This window comes from Bos javanicus, chromosome 11 (assembly GCF_032452875.1).
Source record: "Bos javanicus breed banteng chromosome 11, ARS-OSU_banteng_1.0, whole genome shotgun sequence".
NCBI lineage: Eukaryota > Metazoa > Chordata > Mammalia > Artiodactyla > Bovidae > Bos > Bos javanicus.
This window is the reverse complement of record NC_083878.1, coordinates 15,110,986-15,133,190: the sequence shown is the minus strand read 5'-3', so window position 1 is coordinate 15,133,190 and position 22,205 is coordinate 15,110,986. Positions and strand designations below refer to the sequence as shown.

At 36.5% G+C, this 22,205-nt stretch overlaps 1 protein-coding gene across 8 annotated transcripts in view; it reads right to left on the bottom strand.

Annotated features, from left to right (window-relative positions):
- BIRC6 (baculoviral IAP repeat containing 6) overlaps positions 1–22,205 on the bottom strand; it is a 213,342-nt gene that overhangs the window by 182,132 nt on the left and 9,005 nt on the right. For all 8 annotated transcript variants that reach the window (XR_009739323.1, XM_061432032.1, XM_061432030.1 and 5 more), the window contains exons 2-3: positions 3,558–3,739; positions 1,447–1,584 (exon numbers count right to left, since the gene is read on the bottom strand). Coding sequence is in view for 7 of the 8 variants with exons in the window: in XM_061432032.1 (XP_061288016.1) it covers positions 1,447–1,584; positions 3,558–3,739 (320 nt within the window). In the remaining variant the exon portion in view is untranslated. The remainder of the gene's footprint in view (positions 1–1,446; positions 1,585–3,557; positions 3,740–22,205) is intronic.

Below are 22,205 nucleotides of genomic sequence, written 5' to 3'. Positions count from 1 at the left end.
AAAGGAGCAGACTGTGCCAGTTATTAAGCTACGGTCTCTCAGGTCCAAACCTACCCTTTCCTCTCTTCTCAGTCATGTTGGGGCTGGGATACTATAAACTATTATTTCTTGTTTACCAACCAGTTTCCTGACTGTCAAGTTCTGACAAAGGAACACAGGATGGAAATTGGAAAGCATGATAGGGGAAAAAAGACTTGCTTCTTGCTAAATTACTTGTCATTGCTGTCAACATCATGTTAGCAAAGGATCTGGTGGCAGCTGTTGACTCCTCTGATCTTCAGAAGTTTTTTTGTTCTGTTTTCTTAGCACTCCGAGGACCAGTCTCATATATCTCCCTCAGAGGCACTAACATCAGCCGAGTAGCACCTCTCTTCAGAAATCTGAGTCTCAGTTCAGCAGGTTCCAATCTCCAAGCTCCTGAGGTACCTACTGGATAACAACTCCACCTCAGGAGTCTGAAGTCCCAGATCCACGGAGGCTCTTCTCTTAAGTTTTTAAGGATCTAGGTTCTAAAACCTGAACATCCTGTTCCTTCAGACCAAAATGAGTGCTGCTCCCCACAGTTACCATCTGTGTTACCTCAGGGTTTTGTTTTCACTTTTTTGGTTCTCATACACATATTAAGTCAATTTCTCACAATAACTTCTCTCTGTTGAAATGCACAACATGGTTTCTGTTTTTACTAAATAAAACATTCCACTAATGGAATTAAGATTCATAAAATCATGGTGAATTTATACAATATACTTCAATATAAATATTAGCAAGAATGCAGATGATATATGAGCACTGATATGAAAAGATCCTCAATATACATTCTTCAATGAAAAAAAGCAAGGTATACGCTATAATCTGAATGCTTGTATCCCTGCAAAATTCATCTGCCGAAATTCTAACCCAAAAGGGGAGTCTATTAGCAGGTAGGGCTTTTGGAAGGAAGGTACTTAGGTCATGAGGGTGCAGCCCTCTTTTATAAAAGAGGCTCCAGAGAGATCCCTTGCCTTTTTCACTATATAAGGACACAGTGAGAAGGTACCTGCTATATCCCAGAAAGAAGGACTTCACCAAAAGAAATACCACTCAGCCGGTGGTATTCCATTACAGCAGTCCAAACAGACTAAGCAGTCCAAACAGTACATCACAGTATTTTAGTATAATTTCAGCTAGACTTGAGAAAAAAGATACTTACAAAGGCAAAATTTTTTTAGAAAACAGCTTCTACTTTATATGCTTCAATATAAAAATTGTATATGTATTACATTTATAATTTTTTTACAAATCTTAAAAGAAAAATGCAGAACAATTAATGAAATATAGCCAAGGATTTAATTCAAAGCACTATCTCCCACTCTAGTCATCAGTGAAGGGCGAACAGAGAAAGGCAAAAGTATGGAAATGTTCTTTGTTATAACCCTAAACAAAGTAATTTTTTTTTTAACTTCTTACCTTAGCAACTTTGTGGTTTGCTGCAGTCTCATGAGATGTATTTTTCAAACCATCTTTGAGCTGTGTGATGAACAAATCATAACCCTCCGTACTAGAAACATCTACCTTTTCTAAACATGCTGATAGGAGCTGTTGTGCCTAAATAAAAAAAGATGATCACAAAGGATTAATCATACCAAAAATGTTTAATTTGGATTCTTACACATATATTTTAATTCTGAAAGGTACTATATGAAAATTTACTACTTCTACTTTTTTTAAACCAACTTAGCTAACCAAATAATGATTTGCAAGGCTGTTACAAAATTAAATGAGATAAAGCAATGTACTCAGCATAGTACCACACAGTAAAGTCTCCATACATGGAAGTTTTTATAAAACAAAGCCAGACAGAAAAAACTGGACAAGCTGAAACTATAAACAAAAATAAAAGAGAGAAAAATTTAAAGACAAATGTAAAGTCCCTCAGTGAGCTTTACTATGTAAAACCGTTAAGAGCGGTCACTCATTAAATCATCAGGTAATTTTTAAAAAGCCCTTTGCACTGTTACCCACGTATTCAGTATGAACTACAGTAACAGAAATATATGGTCAATATATGGAAAAGAACACATCCACACTAATCCAACCAAACCCAGGACTGCACACTTTAGGCAAGACAGTGAGAGACCAAAGTGATGCAGGAAAGGGTACCTGGGGTGGTAGAACTACGAACAGTATTACATGAACAAGACAACTATAATTATTTGTGTAAAAGAAAGAAAACCAGCAACAGACATCAGGAGCTGGCAAGGTGGGAGAGGTGGCAGAAGTTGGCTAAATATCTAGCTAAATATTGACTTCAGGGTCCATTTTATACAAATGTTCAACTATTTTATTGTAATTCTGTAGTTCCTTTTAAAACCCAATGGTTTGATACCATCTTTCATTGTACACTACAATGTATAGAAGATAGCAGCTTTATTAAGATATTACCAGGTCTAATTTCCTTTAAGTAGGAGGGGAAAAAACATTCAAAACAAGTAGAACTAATTATAATTAATTTTCTGTCCAAAGATTTTAACATGCCCCCAGATCGAGATATTCTTATGACAAAAAGATGGCTACTCTGTTTTCAGAGCTCAGAACTTCAGCAAATGCTTTCCATATTAACATACTAGATGACTGTGATATGACACTGACCCACACAGTAACACTTTGCATGTCTTAAAAATGGGAAATAAGCTATATTGATTTTATCAACTAATTATATCAATCCATCAAACACAAAACAGTTGATAATCAACAAATTGGGATAAAGACAGAAATAATATCTCACTTTTGGGGGGAATACAACATTATAATCGCTTATATTTTTAAGATGATTTAAAGTCTGATAAATCTAAAAAATATAGTTTTAAACATGATATGAACATCAACATACACAAAAGGATTTAAGTTAGGACACACTTATAAATTAAGTAATAAATATGTAACACAAAAATATGTATGTTGAAATTTTAATCTGGAATTGTTAAGAAACATGTTACATAGCCAAGATTACTGATCGTCCATTAATATTTATTTCTTCTTTTTTAATATTAAAGAAAAAAACCACCTCAGCTTAATGTGGCCATATGACTACATTCTGGCCAATGAATTAACTGAATACAAAAAGGGCACACGTGAAACAGTTCGTAAAAGAGAATTAAGAAAAATGAAGAAGGGAGTACAGAGAGAAGGAAAGGATGAGGGAGGGAGGTAAAAGGGAAAGGAGGAAAGGAAAGGCAGGCAATGCCAGTGTGCTCCCTGGCCTTTTGCCCTCCCTTTCCCTAAACCTGGGAAGTAATAAGACTTGAAGCAGCAGTCTTGGACTCAAGAGACGGAAGCTAAATGTTGCAGTAAGCAAAGTTGTCCCTATACTTTCCTTGTACTGTTACTAGAAAAAAACTATCTTGTTTAAGCCATTGTATTTTGGGGTTTCTGTTAAAGTGGTTTAACCTGTACAATTCACAATTCCTTATTTTTATAGGGGTACGTAGATAATATCCTCAAAGGACAATCTAATTTCATTTAATGACTAGTAAGTCTGAAACTATATTAAGTAGAAAAGCATACTTATTTCAACTTACCTCTGTGACAGGTAATTCAAGCTGAACCACATCATCTTGCTTTGAAACTGGAGTTTGCAGAGCAGTGTCTAACAACAAGATTCCATTAAGGTCCTTCCTACACCCTACTGCATAATCATCCACAAAAATAACTTTATCCACGGCAGAAATATACTGACATTTCACCTGTCCACCTGGTTTAGCTGTTAAAAGAACAAAAATTCAACACTGAAGATTTTAAGACGAATAAGATCTTTTAAAATAAATGCTTACATGGCAACTAAATACCTTATATAATCTTTGATTAGAAAAAGATTCTCTAAAGAGCATTATTAGAACCGATTAAATTGGAATATGTACTGTAGCTTAAAGTAACAATATGAAATTATCAGAACTTGAAAATTATATTGCTGTTATGAAAGCATATCATTGTTCTTAGAAATAAACATACAAATAGTAAAGGATAAAAGGATATGATATATGCAACCTATTCACAAGTGAGCAAAAGCAGTATGAATGTATACATGAGGGAATGATAATCAAGTGTGGTAAAATATTTAAGATATTAAAATTAGTGGAACTTAGTAAAGGTTATAGGGAAGTTCTCTGTATTACACTACTTCAAAATAATTTGTTTGGAAAAAAAATTAAATATCCAATACTATACAACATTGTACATCAACTATACTGTAATTAAAATAAATATTCAGTATTTTTTTACATCTTTCCCTACTTCCCCTACAAAAGTCATTAAGCATAAAGTCAATGTGGACAGTTTCTAGGTAATGACCTCAAAAGTTCTTTTGGGCTTTTATACCTAAGATATGCTTCCCAGGGGGAAGATGGCTTCCCAGTCCCAGGTGGCACTAGTGGTAAAGAATCCATCTGCCAACGCAGGGGACAGAAGAGGCATAAATTCAATACCTGGGTCAGGAAGGTTCCCTGGAGGAGGAAATGGCAACCTGCTCCAGCATTCTTGCCTTGGAAATTCCATGGACAGAGGAGCTTAGCAGGTTATAGTCCGTGGGGTTGCAAACAGTCAGACACGACTGAGTACACACACATACATATCTGAGATAAAATTATGGACGATGGCTATAACCTAAGTTAAGAGAACGAGTAGTCTCTTAGTTCAACTACCACTGAAAAACCACAGTCGACTACTACTGAAGATCAATGTCCTCCGAAGTTTCTGCTGAATCAATATCAGAAGAGTATTTTAATAGAAAATGAGTATACTAACCATACAATTTATCAGAATAAATTAAGAGTAGAATTTCAAGGAGTATTACAAAAGACAGTAAAACACGGAAGCTTTAAATATAAAACCAAAAAGCACAATTTGGAAAAGATAACACTGATTTCTACATTTTAATTTATAAAAAGACTAATGTTAAACACTGTCATGAATACAGTCTCTATAAAAAGACTTGAAAAAAATGATCAACTGTAAAATTTAATTGTACTAGTGAAGAAACTTCTCTGTGGACAAGTAATTCTGCCACCAGTCAGTACACCTTATTCTAAACTCCCACCAGAAGTCTACAGAACATTCCTGATCTTGGTACTATTATTGAGCAGTAATACAAAAGCAGCAAAGAGATAAACCAGGGTCCTACTCATCAATATCTAGGACAACTATAAAACATGTTATAATCAATGAATATTAGGGTTAGCTTTCTTAATCTCAAATTATTATAGCTCTCTCATCTTGGAGGCATTACAAAACTGATTAGAAACTTATTCATTATCTACATAAAACAGAAAAATTCATGGAATTTCTATAGTTCATTCTCAGATCTATTGGTTTGAAATGTATGTCAGCATACAGAAAAATAATCTCTGTAATACAATAAAACAGGAATATTTACCTACCACTTCTCATCTCTAGGTAAAACCACAAGAAATCATACAAATTATAGGAACTCAGAGTAAAATTACGTAAGAACTTGTAAAGATAGTTTCAAATTTTAAAACAGACTATTCCTTTTTTTATAGAGGTTTTTGGTTCACAGAAAAATTCAGCAGAAGGCAGGGATTTCCCATATGTGCCATGCCTCCCACACATAACTGTAAAATTAAAAAAAAAACAAACTACAAATTGTTTAGTTTTAGGGATAGGTCATTAGGTAAGGAACTATAAAAACCATTATTTTGTTAAAACTTGTACAGAGGTATAAAATGTAAAAATCTACACCAGGGTTTTCAATTGGGTTTCCATGCAACCCCAGAATTCAGTAGATCATGACTAAAAAAAAAAAAAAAATCCACACTGTTTTTTTAAATTTCTTACACTATATAATATTAGCACTCAAAGTAATGCACAGTGACCAAACAGCCTTACTGGCAATGACTTCAGAAGTCTCTCAGGCCCACAAAGCATGTAAAAGGACCATGTTTATTCAGATGAGTCCATTCCCAGTATTTCTGAGCTGAGTTACAAAAGGCCATTTGTAAGCAGTGACTTTCTGTACTGCACAGCAGAAGACAGTAAACTGATTATCGGCCATACTACCCTACCCTGAAGGCTCTTTGAGCTCATATGACCTCATTTTAACTAATTACACCTGCAAAGACCCTGTTTCTAAATAAGGTCACAATCTGAGGTTCCCATGAGCACGTGAATTCTGATGGAAGATTATACAACCCACCACAGACTCTTTCTCTGAATCTTTTACTCAGCCTGAGAACTTTATTTCAAGAAAAAGAGCTCTGTTAATGTAGTCGCATAGTATGCTCAAGATTTTATTTACATCTCCCAGTAAACAAGTTCTAGATTTCTGTGAAGAAAAAACATCCTTCAATGAACAAAGAACGTTTTAGGGAACTTTTCATCGTCTTAACATGTTCGAGCAACTCTTTTTACCTGACAAAAAATAAGATCAAGGACACAAATTCTCTAATTTTGGAAAAAAATGAAATCCATGTGTGCTTAAGTGTGACCCAGAAATGAGTATTTGTACAGCAAAAAAAAACAAGCATAGGTTTCACAATGGGAGGTAAAAATCAACATTTATTTTCAGTTAAAAGAATAACAATTTTAAGTACATAAAGGTTCATAAAAGAGATGAAGAAACCAAGAAACCTATGGCTGAGCTCTCAGTAAGAAAATATCTTTTCAAAATTTGGTATGAAATTATATGTTAAATTATACTTTTATTCATATTGCTTTGTTTTATGGTTTTGGAAGTATTACTATGGAACAATGTCAACACATTTTAATGCTGCAATAACATTAATTAAAAAAAACTTATAACCTATATTTAAACTTCCAAGGCTACCTTTAAAATAAACAGAAATTTATACTTTATTTGCCCTATGAGTTTAAAATGTCTGAAAATAAATTTCTCAAAGAAAGAAGAGCCATGCTTAACTAATGTTTTAAGTTTTTGAGGAAAATCAGCTAAGAAGTCATTTTCAGTTTTTAAACAGAGGGGGGGAAAACTCTTATACCCATTCTATACCACATGTTGCACCTTGTTAGAAGACAATTATAAAATGACTTTGAACCCTACACAGATAAAGTTTAAAAAGAAATTCAAGCAGAAAATTTAACAGAAGAACACTCAAATTTCTTTCAGCTATACCAGATATAAGCAAACTTCCTATAAAAAGATCAAATAGTATTTAAGGCCTCATAAGAAACACTCAAATTTCCTCCAACTATACCAGATTATCAACAAACTTCTTATAAAAAGATCAAATAGTATTTAAGGTCTTTTCTCACAATTACTCAACTCTGCCACTGTACTACAAAAGAAACATTTATTTACTTTATTTTAGTAAATGAATGGGTGTAAATGTATTCTCAGAGAAGGCAATGGCACCCCACTCCAGTGCTCTTGCCTGGAAAATCCCATGGACAGAGGAGCCTGGTGGGCTGCAGTCCATGGGGTCGCAAAAAGTCGGATACGACTGAGCGACTTCACTTTCACTTTTCACTTTCATGCATTGGAGAAGGAAATGGCAACCCACTCCAGTGTTCTTGCCTGGAGAGTCCCAGGGACGGCGGAGCCTGGTGGGTTGCCGTCCAGTGGGTCGCACAGAGTCAGACACGACTGAAGCGACTCAGCAGCAGTAGCAGCAGCAGATGTGTTCTAGTAGCATTTATTTATAAAATCAGGAGACAGGCCATAGTTTGCAGATTCCTGACTGACACTAATGACTTGCATTAGTACAGATTTTCTTTGGGAGCAGGAGAAATTTCACAAAAATAATAAGTTAAAAATTCACAGCCAGACACAAAAAGCTGCTGAAACTTAAAACTAAAACTAACAAAGAAAAATCTTGAAAGCAACCAGAGGATATGTTACGTACAGGTAAGTAATAACTACAATAAAAGCACGTTTATCATTAAAAAATCATGGACTTCACTTGGAACTGAACAATTTGTAGAGTACTGCAAAAAAGAAATTCAATTCAACAAAAAAAAATCCATCAAGAATGAAGGTGAAGACATTCTCAGATGAGGGAACACTAACTAGAAATGTTGTCAGGAAACCTGCTCAGAAAGAATCACAAAAAGAAGTTCATCAAAGAGAAGGGAAATTATAGAGTATCAAGAATGAGGGAAGAGCTACAGAAATGGTAAATATCTGGGTAAATATAAGTGATGATTCTCCAACTCAGTCTTTTAAATGTATTTGATAACTGAAAACAAAAATTACTACAATGTCTGATACTCTTCAATGTCACATATATATAATAAATAAGTCGATTATAACTTAAAAGAGGAGGATACAATAGAGTGGTATGGTTTCTGCTGCTGCTGCTGCTGCTGCTGCTGCTTCGTCGCTTCAGTTGTGTCCAAATCTGTGCGACCCCATAGACGGCAGCCCCCTGGCTCCCCCGTCCCTGGGATTCTCCAGGCAAGACACTGGAGTGGGTTGCCATTTCCTTCTCCAATGCATGAAAGTGAAAAGTGAAAGTGAAGTTGCTCAGTTGTGTCCAACTCTTAGCGACCCCATGGACTGCAGCCTAACAGGCTCCTCTGTCCATGGGATTTTCCAGGCAAGAGTACTGGAGTGTGGTGCCATTGCCTTCTCCGGGTATGGTTTCTACATTCCACTTAAAGTGGTAAAATACTGATTCTAAATAGACTAAGAGGAAAATATATATTGCAATCCTTCAAGTAACTATGAAAACACACAAAAGCAACAGATAAGGTTAAAAAAAAATCAAGCCAAAAAAGCAGAAAGAGAAAAACTAGAGAAAAAAAGAGGAAACAAATAATAAAATGGAGCATCTAAACCAAAATTCAACTATTCAGTAATCATAAATGGCCTAAGTACGCCAATGAAAAGACAAACTGGAATTTAAAACACACATGCAATCTAATTCTATGATGTCTAAATGAAACTTTTATCATTCTAAAAGGGTAAAAAGATGGAAAAAAGATATATCACGTAAATGTTAATCAAAGAAAGACGAATAGTCATATTTAGATGAGACAAAGATCAGAACAAAGAAAATCACCAGGGATAAATGAGGACATTACATGACAAAAGAGTCAATTCATGAAGCAATCCTAAATATACATATACGCCTAACAGAACTTAAAAATACATTCAGCAAAAATTAACAAGAACTGAAAGGAGTAACAGACATCCATAATTACAGCTGGAGATTTCAACTTTTCGTAACTGTCAGAACTAGCAGACAGAAAACGAACATAGATATAGAGAAACTGAACACCATCAACCAATGACATTTTTAAAATACTCCACCTATCAACAGTAGAATGCACATTCAAGTGTACATTGAAAATTAATCAAGATATATTATATCCTGGATCATAAAACAGACCTTAATATAAAAGAAATAAAAGTATGTTCTCTGAGAGCCCAGAAATAAACCTACATATCTCTGGTCAATTAATCTTCAACAAAGGAGGTAAGAATACACAATGGGAAAAAGACAGTCTCTTTAGCAAGTGGTGTTGGGAAAACTGGACAATCACGTGTAAATCAATGAAGTTAGAACACAGCCTCACACTATACACAAAAATAAACTCAAAATGGCTTAAATACTTAAATATAAGACACAACACCATAAAACTCCTAGAAGAGATCATAGGCAAAACATTCTCTGACATAAATAAATCATGTCGATGTTTTCTTCAGTCAGTCTCCCGAGGCAACAGAAATAAAAGCAAAAATAAAACGTTGGACATAATCAAACTTATAAGCTTTTCCACAGTAAAGGAAACCATAAACAAAACAAAAAGACAGCCTATGGACTAGGAGAAAATATTTGCAAATGATGCAATCAACAAGGCCTTAATCTCCAAAACATACAAATAGCTCATACAAGCAACAACAAAAAAACAAGCAACCCAATCCAAAAATGGGCAAAAGACCTTAACAGACATTTCTCAAAAGAAATACACATGGCCAATAAGCACATAAAAAAGATGTTCAACATCACTAAGTATTGGAAAAAATGCAAATCAAAACTACAATAAGATACCAACTCACACAGATCAGAATGGCCATCATTAAAAAGTCTACAGGAATTCCCTGGTGGTCCAGTCCAGTGGTTAATAAGACTCTACACTTCCAATGCAGGGGGCATGGGTTTGATCCCTGATCAGGGAACTAAGACCCCATGCAGCCAAATACATAAAATCTTTAAAAAAAGAAAAAAAGATGAAGTTTAAAAAATAAATAAATAAAAAGTCTACAAATAACAAATGTTGGAGAGGGCACGGAGAAAAGGGAACCCTCCTCACTGCTGGTGGGAATTTAAGTTGGTACAGCCACCACAGAAAACAGTATGAAGGTTCCTTAGAAAACTAAAAGGAGAACTACCATAAGATCAAGCAACCCCAGTCCTGGGCATTTGTCCAGACAAAATTCTTATTCAAAAAGATACATGCATCCCAATGTTCAAAGCAGCACTATTCACAGTAGCCAAAACATGGAAACAACCTAAACGTCTATCAACAGATGAATGGATAAAGAGCATGCGATACATACATATAATGGACTGCTGCTGCTGCTGCTAAGTCGCTTCAGTCGTGTCCAACTCTGTGAGACCCCATAGACAGAAGCCCACCAGGCTCCCCCGTCCCTGGGATTCTCCAGGCAAAAACACTGGAGTGGGTTGCCATTTCCTTCTCCAATGCATGAAAGTGAAAAGTGGAAAGGAAGTCGCTCAGTCGTGTCCGACTCTTATCGACCCCATGGACTACAGCCTACCAGGCTCCTCCGTCCATGGGATTTTCCAGGCAAGAGTACTGGAGTGGGGTGCCATTGTCTTCTCCGATATAATGGACTATTACTTAACAATTAAAAAGAACAAAACAATGTCATTTGCAGCAACCAAGGGTGCAACTAGAGATTATCATACTAAGTGAAGTCAGAAAGAGAAAGACAAATACTATATGATATCACTTACACGTGGAATCTAAAATGTGACATAAATGAACCCAAGTGCAAAAGAGAAACAGACTCCTGGACACAGGACAGACTTGTGGTTGCCAAGGGGGACAGGGTTGGGACAAGAATAGAGCAAGAGGTTGATGATAGAGCAAGTTAGCAGATGTTAGCTATTATATACAGAATGGATAAACAACAAGGTCCTAATGAGAAAGAATATAGTAAAAGAAAAGAATGCATACATATGTATAACTCAATCACTTACCAGACCATCTTACCTGTCTCCCGAGAAGCCTGTACGCAGGACAAGAAGTGACAGTTAGAACCGGACACGAAATGGACTAGTTCAAAATTGGGAAAGGAGTACGTCACGGTGTATACTGTCACCCTGTTTATTTAACTTACATGCAGAGTACATTATGCAAAATGCTGGGCTGGATGAATCACAAGCTGGAATCAAGACTGTGGGGAGAAATATCAACAACCTCAGATATGCACGCAAAAAGCAAAGAGAAATTTTGCTTTTATGGAACTCTAATATTTAATGGCAAAAAGCAAGAGAAACTAGAGAGCCTCTTGATGAAGGTGAGAGAGGAGAGTGAAAAAGCTGGCTTAAAATTCAACATTCAAAAAACTAAGATCATGGCATCCAGTCCCATCATTTCATGGCAAATAGATGGGGAAAAGTAGAAATAGTGACATATTTTATTTTCTTGGGCTCCAAAATTATTGTGGACAAATACTGCAGCCATGAAATCAAAAGACACCTGCTCCTAGGAAGAAAAGCTGTGACAAATCTAGAAAGTGTATTAAAAAGCAGAAACAACACCTTGCCAACAAGGGTCCATATAGTCAAAGCTATGGTTTTTCCAGTTGTCATGTACAGACGTGAGAGTTAGACCATAAAGAAGGCTGAGCACGAAAGAATCAATGCTTTTGAACTGTGGTGTTGGAGAAGACTCTTGAGAGTCCCTTGGACTGCAAGGAAACCAAACAAGACAATTCTAAAGGAAATCAACCCTGAATATTCACTGGAAGGACTGAGGCTGAAACTGAAGCTCCGATACTTTGGCCACCTGATGTGAAGAGTCAACTCCCTGGAAAAAGACAGATGCTGGGAAAGACTGTGGGCAAGAGGAGAAGGGGCCCACAGAGGATGAGATGGTTCGAAGGCATCACTGACTCAATGGACAAGAGTTTGAGTAAACTCCAGGAGATAGCGATAGACAGGGAAGCTTGATACGCTGCAGTGTGTGGAGTCACGAAGAGTCAGAAATGAATTAGAGACTGAACGACAACAGCAGCAGAAACTAACACAACATTGTAAAACAACTATACTCCAATGAAACAACCAACCACAAACAAAATGACCACAAAGGATTTAAGTAGAAATCAGTAACAGAAACATAATGGGAAACCTCTAAATACTTGTAAATTAAATAACATACTCCTAAGCAATTCTTAGGTCAATGAAGTCTAAAGTAACTCAGAAAACATTTTTAAAAGAATGAACATGAAGGAGTTCCCTGATGTTCTAGAGGTTAGGATACGGCACTTTCACTGCTGTTCCCCTGGCTGGGGAACACTGAGATCCCTCAAGCTGTAGCACAGCTCTCCACACCCAAAAGAGAATGAAAATATAATATCAAAATAAGGCATCTGACACTAAAACAGTGATTAGAGTAAAACTTATAGGACTTGAATGTTTATATTGGGGTGGGGGAAAAGGCCTTAAATCAATAACCTTAGCTTCTACTTAAAAAAACCAGAACAAATTCAAAATAAATCCAAAGCAAGGAAAAGGTAAGAAATAATAAAGGTTAATAGTGGAAATCAATGCAAAAGTAAAACTAGAAAAACAATAATGAAAAATCAATATAAGCAAAAATGAGTTCTTTGAAAAGATTGATGAAATTGATAAAGCTCTAGCAAGAGTGGCAAAGAATAAAAGAAGATATAAATTACCAACACAACCAAATGAAAGAGGAGCTAGCCTACAGATCCTGCAGACATCAAATGATAAATAAAAGAATACTATGAACAACTCTATGCACATAAATGTGACAAATTGTGTTGTCACAATATTTAAATTTGACACTTGAAATGTTAAAAAGATAACTGAGGAATAATATAAACAGACCAATATGCATAAGTTAGAAAATAAAGGTGAAATTCCATAAAAACCACAATCTACCAAATTATTCAAAATGAAACAGGTAATCTGAATTAAGGAAAGTAAATTCCTAGTTTAAAACTTTTCAAAGAAATCTCCAGGCTTACCTGATTTCACTGGGGAATTTAAGAAGTAACACCAATTCTACAAAATCTTTTTCAGGAAACAGAAAAAGAGGAACACTTCCAAACTCCTTTTAAGAAGCCTAAATTAACCTGATATCAAAAACTAGAAAAAGGACAAAAAAAGAAACTACATACCATTATCCCTCATGGAGATTGTGCAAAAATCCTCAACAAAATAAAAGCAAATGGAGTTTAGCAATACACCAGGACCAAACAGGGTTTTCCCAGGAATGCAAAACTGGTTCAGTATTCAAAAATCAATCAATGTAAGCTACCACGATAACTTCTTAAAGAAGAAAAACCACAGTTAAGTCAGTAGATACATCTGGCAAAATACAACATATTTCCATGATTTAAAAAAAAAAAAAGCCCTCAGCAAGTTAAAAGGGAATTTCCTCAATCTGATAAAGGACAGCTACAGAGTCTACCACTATGAAACACTTAATGCTAAGACCGAAGGCTTTCCCCTAAGATCAGGAATAGGACAAGGATATTACGCTCTCAACAGTTCTATCGAATATCTTAATGGAGGATCTAGCCACTGCAATAAGATATGAGGAGCCAGACACATTAGGAAGAAATCAAACAGCCCCTATTCACTGATAACATGATTATGTATGCAGAAAATCCCAAAGAATCTAAAAAAAAACAAACAAGGACTTCCCTGGTGGTACAGTGGATAGGAAGTTGCCTGCCAATGCAGGGGATCCTGCTCTGTGAAGATTTCACATGCCGCAGAGCAACTAAAGCCCGTAAGCCTAGGGCCTGTGCTCCACAACAAGAGGAACCATCACAATGAGATGCCTGTGCACCGCAACGAACAGCCCTGCTCACTGCAACTAGAGAAAGGTGGCATTCAGCAATAAAGACCACTCCAGTACTCTTGCCTGGAAAATCCCATGGACAGAGGAGCCTGGTAGGCTGCAGTCCATGGGGTCGCTAAGAGTCGGACACGACTGAGCAACTTCACTTTCACTTTTCACTTTCATGCACTGGAGAAGGAAATGGCAACCCACTCCAGTACTCTTGCCTGGAAAATCCCATGGACGGAAGAGCCTGGAAGGCTGCAGTTCATGGGGTCGCTGAGGGTCGGACACGACTGAGCAACTTCACTTTCACTTTTCACTTTCATGCATTGGAGAAGGAAATGGCAACCCACTCCAGTGTTCTTGCCTGGAGAATCCCAGGGACGGGAGAGCTTGGTGGGCTGCCATCTATGGGGTCGCAAAGAGTCGGACACGACTGAAGCGACTTAGCAGCAGCAGCAGCACAGCCATAAATAAATAAATTTTAAAAAATAAAATAAATAAAAATCAAAACAAAAACTACAAGAACTAGAAGGTTTAGCAAGGCTACACTGAACAAATACATGAAAATCAATCAATTTTATATCTACTAGCAATGATCAATCTGAAAACAAAATTTACCCCAAAAACTAACAGTTAGTTTACAAGAGCTCTAAAAACATAAAATACTTAAGATATATATCAAACAAAAGGTAAACAGAATATGTATGCTGACAAGTACAACTGACCAGTGAAAGAAATCAAAAAAGATCTAAATAAAACGATGGTCATAGACTACAAGAATCAACATAGCAAAGACATGAACAGTTTCCAAACTGCTCTATAGATTTAACGCAACTTCAATCAAAATCCCAGCAGGAATTCCATGTTGCGTGGCAGCCTGGATGGGAGGGAGTTTGGGGGAGAATGGATGCATGTGTCTGGATGGCTGGGTCCTTTGCTATCCACCTGAGTCCAACGGTCACAACACTGGTAAACAGCTGTACTCCAATACAAAATAAAGTTAAAAAAACCCAACAGCATTTTTGAGATATAGATAAACTGAATCCCAAATAATCTGAAAAGGCAAAGGAACTGGAATAGCCAGAATAATTTCGATACAGAATAAAGTTGGACAAATCACATTATATGACTTTAAGACCTGCTATAAAATTTACAATACCTCAAGAATGTGTGCTACAGGCAAAGAGATAACATATTACATCTATGTAACAGAATCCAGAGATAGGCCTGTATAAACATGACCAGTTGATTTTTTTTTAATGTTTCTCAAGTTGTAAATTTATACATTACATGAAACTTGCCATTTAACCATTAAGTGTACAGTTCAGTGGCATTAAGTGCATTCATAGTGTCTTGCGACTATTACCACTATCCATCCACAGACCTCTTTTTATCTTGCGAAACCGCAACTTTATAATCACTGACACTAAATCTTCACTTCTGTCCCCACAGCACCTGACAGTCACTACTCTTTCTTCACTGACCATAATATCTTCCAGGTTCATCCATGTTGCACTGTGTGTCAGAATTTCCTCCCTTCTCAAGGCTAATATTTCATTATATACACACACCATGTTTTGTTTATACATTCATCCACTGATGGACACTTGGGTGGCTTCTACTTTCTGTCCAGCTGGGAATAATGTCACTGTGAACATAGCATACAAATATTTCTTCAAGATTCTGCTTTTAACTCTTTATACCCAATATTTAAGTGGAATTGTGAGTTTATACAATAATTTTTAATTATCTGAATAACTGTATTACTCAAAATGTGGAAATGTGAGTTCATAAGGTAATTTTAAATTATATGTAGGACTGCATACTGTTTTCTTCAGTGGCTGCGCCATTTTATATTCCCACCAACACAGCAAAAAGGTTCCAATCTCTCTACATCCTTGCCAACACTTACTCTGTTTTTTCGAAAATAACCATCCTAATGGGTGTGAAGTGATACCTCATTATGGTTTTGATCTGCATTTCCCTAATGATTAATTATGCTGAGCATCTTTTCATGTGTTTGTTGGTCATCTATTTATCTTCTCTGGAGAAATGTCTATTTAAATCCTTTGCTCATTCTCTAACTGGGCTATTTGTTTTTTGCTGTTTTTTGAGTTGTTGTTTTCTATAATTGTCTAAATATTTCTGGCTATATCTCTGGATATGTGACTTGCAAATATTTTCTCCCTTTCTGGGTTCTGCCTTTTGACTCTGTTGATAGTGTCCTTCAATGTACAAAAGGTTTTCATTTTGATGAAATCCTATTTGTCTATTTATTCACTGGATGCCTGTGCCTCTGGTGTCATATCCAAGAACTCACTGCCAAATCCAACATCGTGAAGCTTTTCCACTTTGTTTTCTTCTAACAGCTTAATAGTCGTGGCTCTTACGTTTAAATCTTCGATCCATTTTGAGTTAATTTTTGTATGTGGTGTTTTGAAAATGTTTGTCTGTGGTGTAAGATGGTTGTATAAGGGTAGAACTTCATTCTTTTGCATGTGGATATCCAGTTTTCTCAGCACTATTTTTTGAAGAGAATGGTCTTGACCTCCATTCCAATAATTATTTGACCACTTATATAAGGGGTACTTCTGTACTCATTATTCTAAACCAGAACCACACTGTTTTGATTACTATAGCACCATAGTAAAAAATTTTGAAATCAGGAAGTGTAAGTCCTCCAGCATTTATTTTTCCAATAACACTAGCTGTTTGGGGTCCCTCGAGATTCCATACAAATTTTAGAATGGATTTTTCTATTTCTGCAAAAGTAGTGACTGGGATTTTGATAAGGATTGCAATCAATCTGTAAATAGCTTTGGGTAGTGTTGACTTTGTAACAATACCAAGTGCTCGCAAGGATGCAGAGCAAGTATAATTCATAAATGTCTAATGGCGATGCATAATGGTACAGCCATACTAGTTTGACGGTTTCTTATGAAGTTAAACATACACTCACCAAATGGCCATGCAATCCCACTTCTACATATTTACCCTGGAGACATAAAACCTTCATTCACACAAAAATCTGTACTTAGATGTTTATAATAGTTCTTTTCATAATTACCAAAAGCATGTCCTCCCAAGAGTAACTGACTAAATATGGCGATACATTCATATGATGAAATACTTAGCGATGAAAAGGAATGACCTACAGATAGACACATGCAACAACTTGACTTTCAAAGACATTATGCTATGCACAACAAGTCAGTATCAAAAAGTTACGTACTAAAGGGTTCCATTTCCATGACATTCTAGAAAAGACAAAACAGTAGAGAGAACAGATCAGTGATTGCCAAAGGTTCAGGGGTGGGGAGGAGGCTGACTACAAAGGGATACCAAAAGAGGTATCACAGAGAACTCTTTCAGGGATTGACACTGCTCTGTATCCTGACTGTGGTCATGGTTACATGAATCCATGCATGTATTACTAGTACACACACACAAAAGTCCATTTACTATAATCATTAGTCAAAATTTATTTTTAAATTATACAATAAAAACACAGGAAAATACAATTTTAACAAAGTAAAGGCGGGAAATAGTTCGTAACGTATCTTACTATAAAAATACATCAAATAATAGAAAAAGGCAAAAAGAACTTGCTGCACACCAAAATGCTAAAACTAGCCATCTCTAAGTAATGAAATCATAGAGGGGCTTCTCTTTCCCCAGGTAGCTCAGTGGTAAAGAATCCACCTGCCAATGCAGGAGACATGGGTTTGATCCCTGAGTTGGGAAGATGCCCTGGAGAAGGGAATGGTAACCCACTGCAGTATTCTTGCCTCGGAAATCCCATGAAGAGAGGAGCCTGGCAGACTACAGTCCACGGGGTTGCAAAAGAAATCAGACACAACTTAGTGACTAAACAACATCTGATGGCCTATAAGGTAAGTCATTTTTAAAATGGAAATTTTTAAAGGAAGGAAATTGTGGGGTTTTTTAGTTATCTTAACACCCACATTAAGAAACAGTCAACTCTTTATCAATGCACTAATCATGTATATCTTCAAAACCTGGAAAAGTATTATCAGAAATATATTATCTTTGCCAACTGAAACTACACATTGCAAAAGTCCATATCCACTGAGATATCATCAGAGTTCAATGCTTAAAACAGTTTATACCATAACACAAAAACATAATTCAAAGTCAATAAAAAAGGGTACAAAATTAACGTTTTTTGTTGCTATTTAGTCACTAAGTCATATCTGACTTTTTTGCAAGCCCATGGACTGTAGCTCACCAGATGTCTCATCCATGGAATTCTCCAGGCAAGAATACTGGAGTGGGTGCCATTCCTTCTCCAGGGACCTTCCCAACCCAGAGATCAAACCCGAGTCTCCTGCACTGGCAGGCGGATTCTTTACCACTGAGCCACCAAGGAACCCCAAAATTAAAGTTCAGCTCTTATAAAGCTTTTAAAGTATTATTAAAGTTACTGAAAATAAAATCATTTAACAAAAGTTGCTAATACACTGTATTATTCAAAGTTAAAATGAGTATTCCTATAAGAGAACTTGGTGCAAAGAAAATCTGGGAAAGTTCGGTGACTAAGCCATAAGGAAAAGTAGCAAATGGATAAAATACAAAGCAGGGATAGTATTTTTCCAGGCAGGAAAATCAACATCTACCTAAACATGGAAGAGGTTCTCTGAAAGATACAGAATTTAAGGTTCCAATTCTCTCTATTCATTTTATCCAAAACAGTCACCAGACCACTTATTTTAAATAATCTTAAGTTACCTGACATCAACTGAGAAAGTTTTGAGAACATAATCACCACTGAAAACTTTCCATAGATAGGACTCAATCATTAAGGACTTACTACTACTCCCTGCAAGAAACTGTGGGGCCCTTTTCATATGTTTCATTCAATTAACTGTGACAAACTGAACAATATATATGAAAATTTGTCACAGTTAAATCTCTCAACCAGTCTTCAATATATAGATTACATTCTTCCTTCAGGATTTTGACCTGGCTATAATTAAGTAAAGTCTGGGGACTAATTTCCCTATCTGATATTGCATAAAAACCCTTATCATCTGTATATAAATTCCAGTTGCTACAGAAAGTTGCCCATGTGAGAAGTAACTCAGCTACAAATCAATATAATTCTACAATTGGAACATGCACCCTTGTGAATTTCTATTTGGAGCTCATATTTGAAATTATTTTGTTTAACAGAGATGGCACCTTTCTCTGAGACTAGTAATCACACCAGTCTCATCACTCCTCATTGAATCTACATTTTAAATCAGTGCAAGTGAAATTCCATCCAAATATGATGAAAATCCATCCAGCTGTTTCCCCATACTACAGTAACAAGCCAACAGAAACTTCCCCTGGATACCTGCCTTGCTGCTCTCTCACATCATTAGGATCTGCTCAAGGGCCTTCTCAGAGAGACTCCCCCCCAGACCACACAGTACAAATTTACCCACCACCATCTCGTATCAGTTTTGATTTCTTATAGTGTCTACCATCACCTGCATGTATGTGTAATATACCTCTTTTCACTAAACCAGAGCTCTAGGAAAGGATTTTGTTGATAAACAATAAGTTTTTGACACACAGTAAATGTTTTTGAATAAATGAATCATTTTTCATAGTTTTGAAGAACTTTTTGATGTATTAAAACTAAGCTCTAGGGCTTCCCTGCTGGCTCAGTGGTAAGGAATCCACCTGCCAATGCCGGAGACACAAGTTCAATCCCTGGTCCCACAAGATCCCACACAGCAACTAAGCCTGTGCACCACAACTACTGAGCCCGGGAGCCCCAACTACTGAGCCAAGTGTCACAGCCACTGAAGCCTGCATTCCCTGGAGCCCACGCTCTACGAGAAGCCACCGCAGTGAGAAGACCGCATACCACAACTAGAGTAGCCTCTGCTCACCACAGCTAGAGAAAAGCCCACTCGACAACAAAGACCCCGCAAAGCCATATAATTTAATAAAAGTATATATTTTTTAAAACCCACTAAGCTCTAATATGATAAAATGTAACATTCTAGTAGTTAGTTTTTTTCTTAATACAACATAAAACAAAGACATTTTAGGCATGAAACAGCTGATCTGGTAGATAATCCCAGCCATTTCTGCCCTCTACAGCTGCTTTTTCCCCTCTCCTCTCCTCATACTCCCAGTAGTAGGTCCCTGCTGCAGTGGCATTTTGGTGAAAAGTATCACAGCACTTAACTGATTAAAAAAAAAAATCAAAAATGCATTACATCAGAAAAGTACAAAAGAAAGCAACAGGAATTTGGCCCTTGGTACCGTTCTGCTTATAAGCGTATTTCACTTATAATTTAATTTACTGTGGGGTAGGTTTTATTAGCAAAGAAACTAACTTGGGAGGTGTTTCTTACCAAAAAAAAAAAAAAAAAAAATTAAGCCTAAACAGAATAAATACTATTGAGGCTTCCCTGGTGGCTCAATGGTAAAGAATTCACCTGCCAATGCAGGAGATACAGGTTTGATTCCTGGGTCGGGAAGATCCCCTAGAAAAGAAAATGGCAACCCCCTCCAGTATTCTTTGCTGGGAAATCCCATGGACAGAGGAGCCTGGCAGGCTACAGTCATGGGGTCAAAAAAGAGTCAGACACAGTGACTAAACAACAATAGAATACTATTCAATTGAAATAAAATCTCTCATTTATTCCAAGCATATGAAATACATTTGTTCATTTACGGTTCTATGTGAAGTTAAAACCTCTAAACCTGGCCTGCACATTAAAATCACTGAGAAAGCTTTAAAAATTAAAATAATAAAAATTTAAGTGGCCTTGGGTTCCACTCCAGGTCACTTAAGTTAGAATACTAGAACCCTAGCAGAGTATGTCTTTAAAAACTCTCCTGATGACTCTAAGGAGCAACCAAGGCTGAGAACCACTGCCCTGTACTATCTCCCCAGCCTTCCTTGTCTCTCTTCAACTTCATAAATCAAAGTAAAAGCATAGAAACAAATCATAAAGATTTGAATTCCTGGTGCCCACAATAAATTTCAAAGAAGACACTTCCATTTGCCCCAATATTGCTATTAATTCCTGTAAAAAGTAAACATAATATTTATCTCCTCTAAAAATACATCCCTGATTTAACATACTCACACTAGACCACAATTATTTCTTCTAGGAGCACTGCCCTTGTCACAAACAATTAACTTTATGTAGCAATTAATTTATCCTTTTTGTCATTTGTACCTCCATTTTCTCCTCTCTATACCCAAAGAGTTTGGCTAACCCTGTTGTATCCCTCACATATGAAGTTCAACTTACAAAGAATGTCTACATTCATTATCATATCACATAATAATGTAGCCTGGGCAAGAATTACTAGCCCATTTTAGAGATGGTAACCCAGGAAGTGTCTTGCCAAATGACCTTTTGCCTGAGACTCTGAGCAGTGCACTGCACATATCAGAGAGGCACTTCCCACCCGCCTTCCCACTATTTTTATATACTCCTTTACAGTGTGGGCTTCCCTGGTGGCTCAGACAGTAAAGCGTCTGCCTGCAATGTGGGAGACCCGGTTTCAATCCTTGGGTCGGGAGGATTCCCCTGGACAAGGAAATGGCAACCCACTCCAGTACTCTTGCCTGGAAATCCCATGGACACAGGATCCTGGTAGGCTACAGTCCATGGAGTCACAAGGAGTCAGACACAACTAAGTGACTTCACTTTCACTTTTTTTTTTTTCACTTTACAGAAATCTATTGTTGTCTACATTCTATCTATTGTTGTCTACATTCTATCTATAGTTATAGAGAACATTCCTAAGGATAGATTTCCAAATGTTCAACAACTTACATATGGTTATAACTACAGATTTCCAGTTAAACAAGGACATAATACATACAATTTACTTCTGCTTCCTCCTACAATCCTACTGCAAAGACAGGAAATAATTAAAGAGGGCATTAAACAAGCCCACAAAGACAAAAAGACCAAGGAGATAATAACAACAAAATTTATGAAGCTGGAGTACAGGCAGAAGACTGTTAATTGATTTGTTTCCCTATTAAAAAAAAACTTCAAGGCTAAGCCAGCAATGAGGAAAGCTCAAAGTATGTGTGTTGTAGTATTTTTCAAATTACACAGATAATAAGACATCTACAATAAAAACTACTTAAAAGTAGCAGCTTTTTGCTGTATTTTCTCAATTAATGCTAAAAGCAT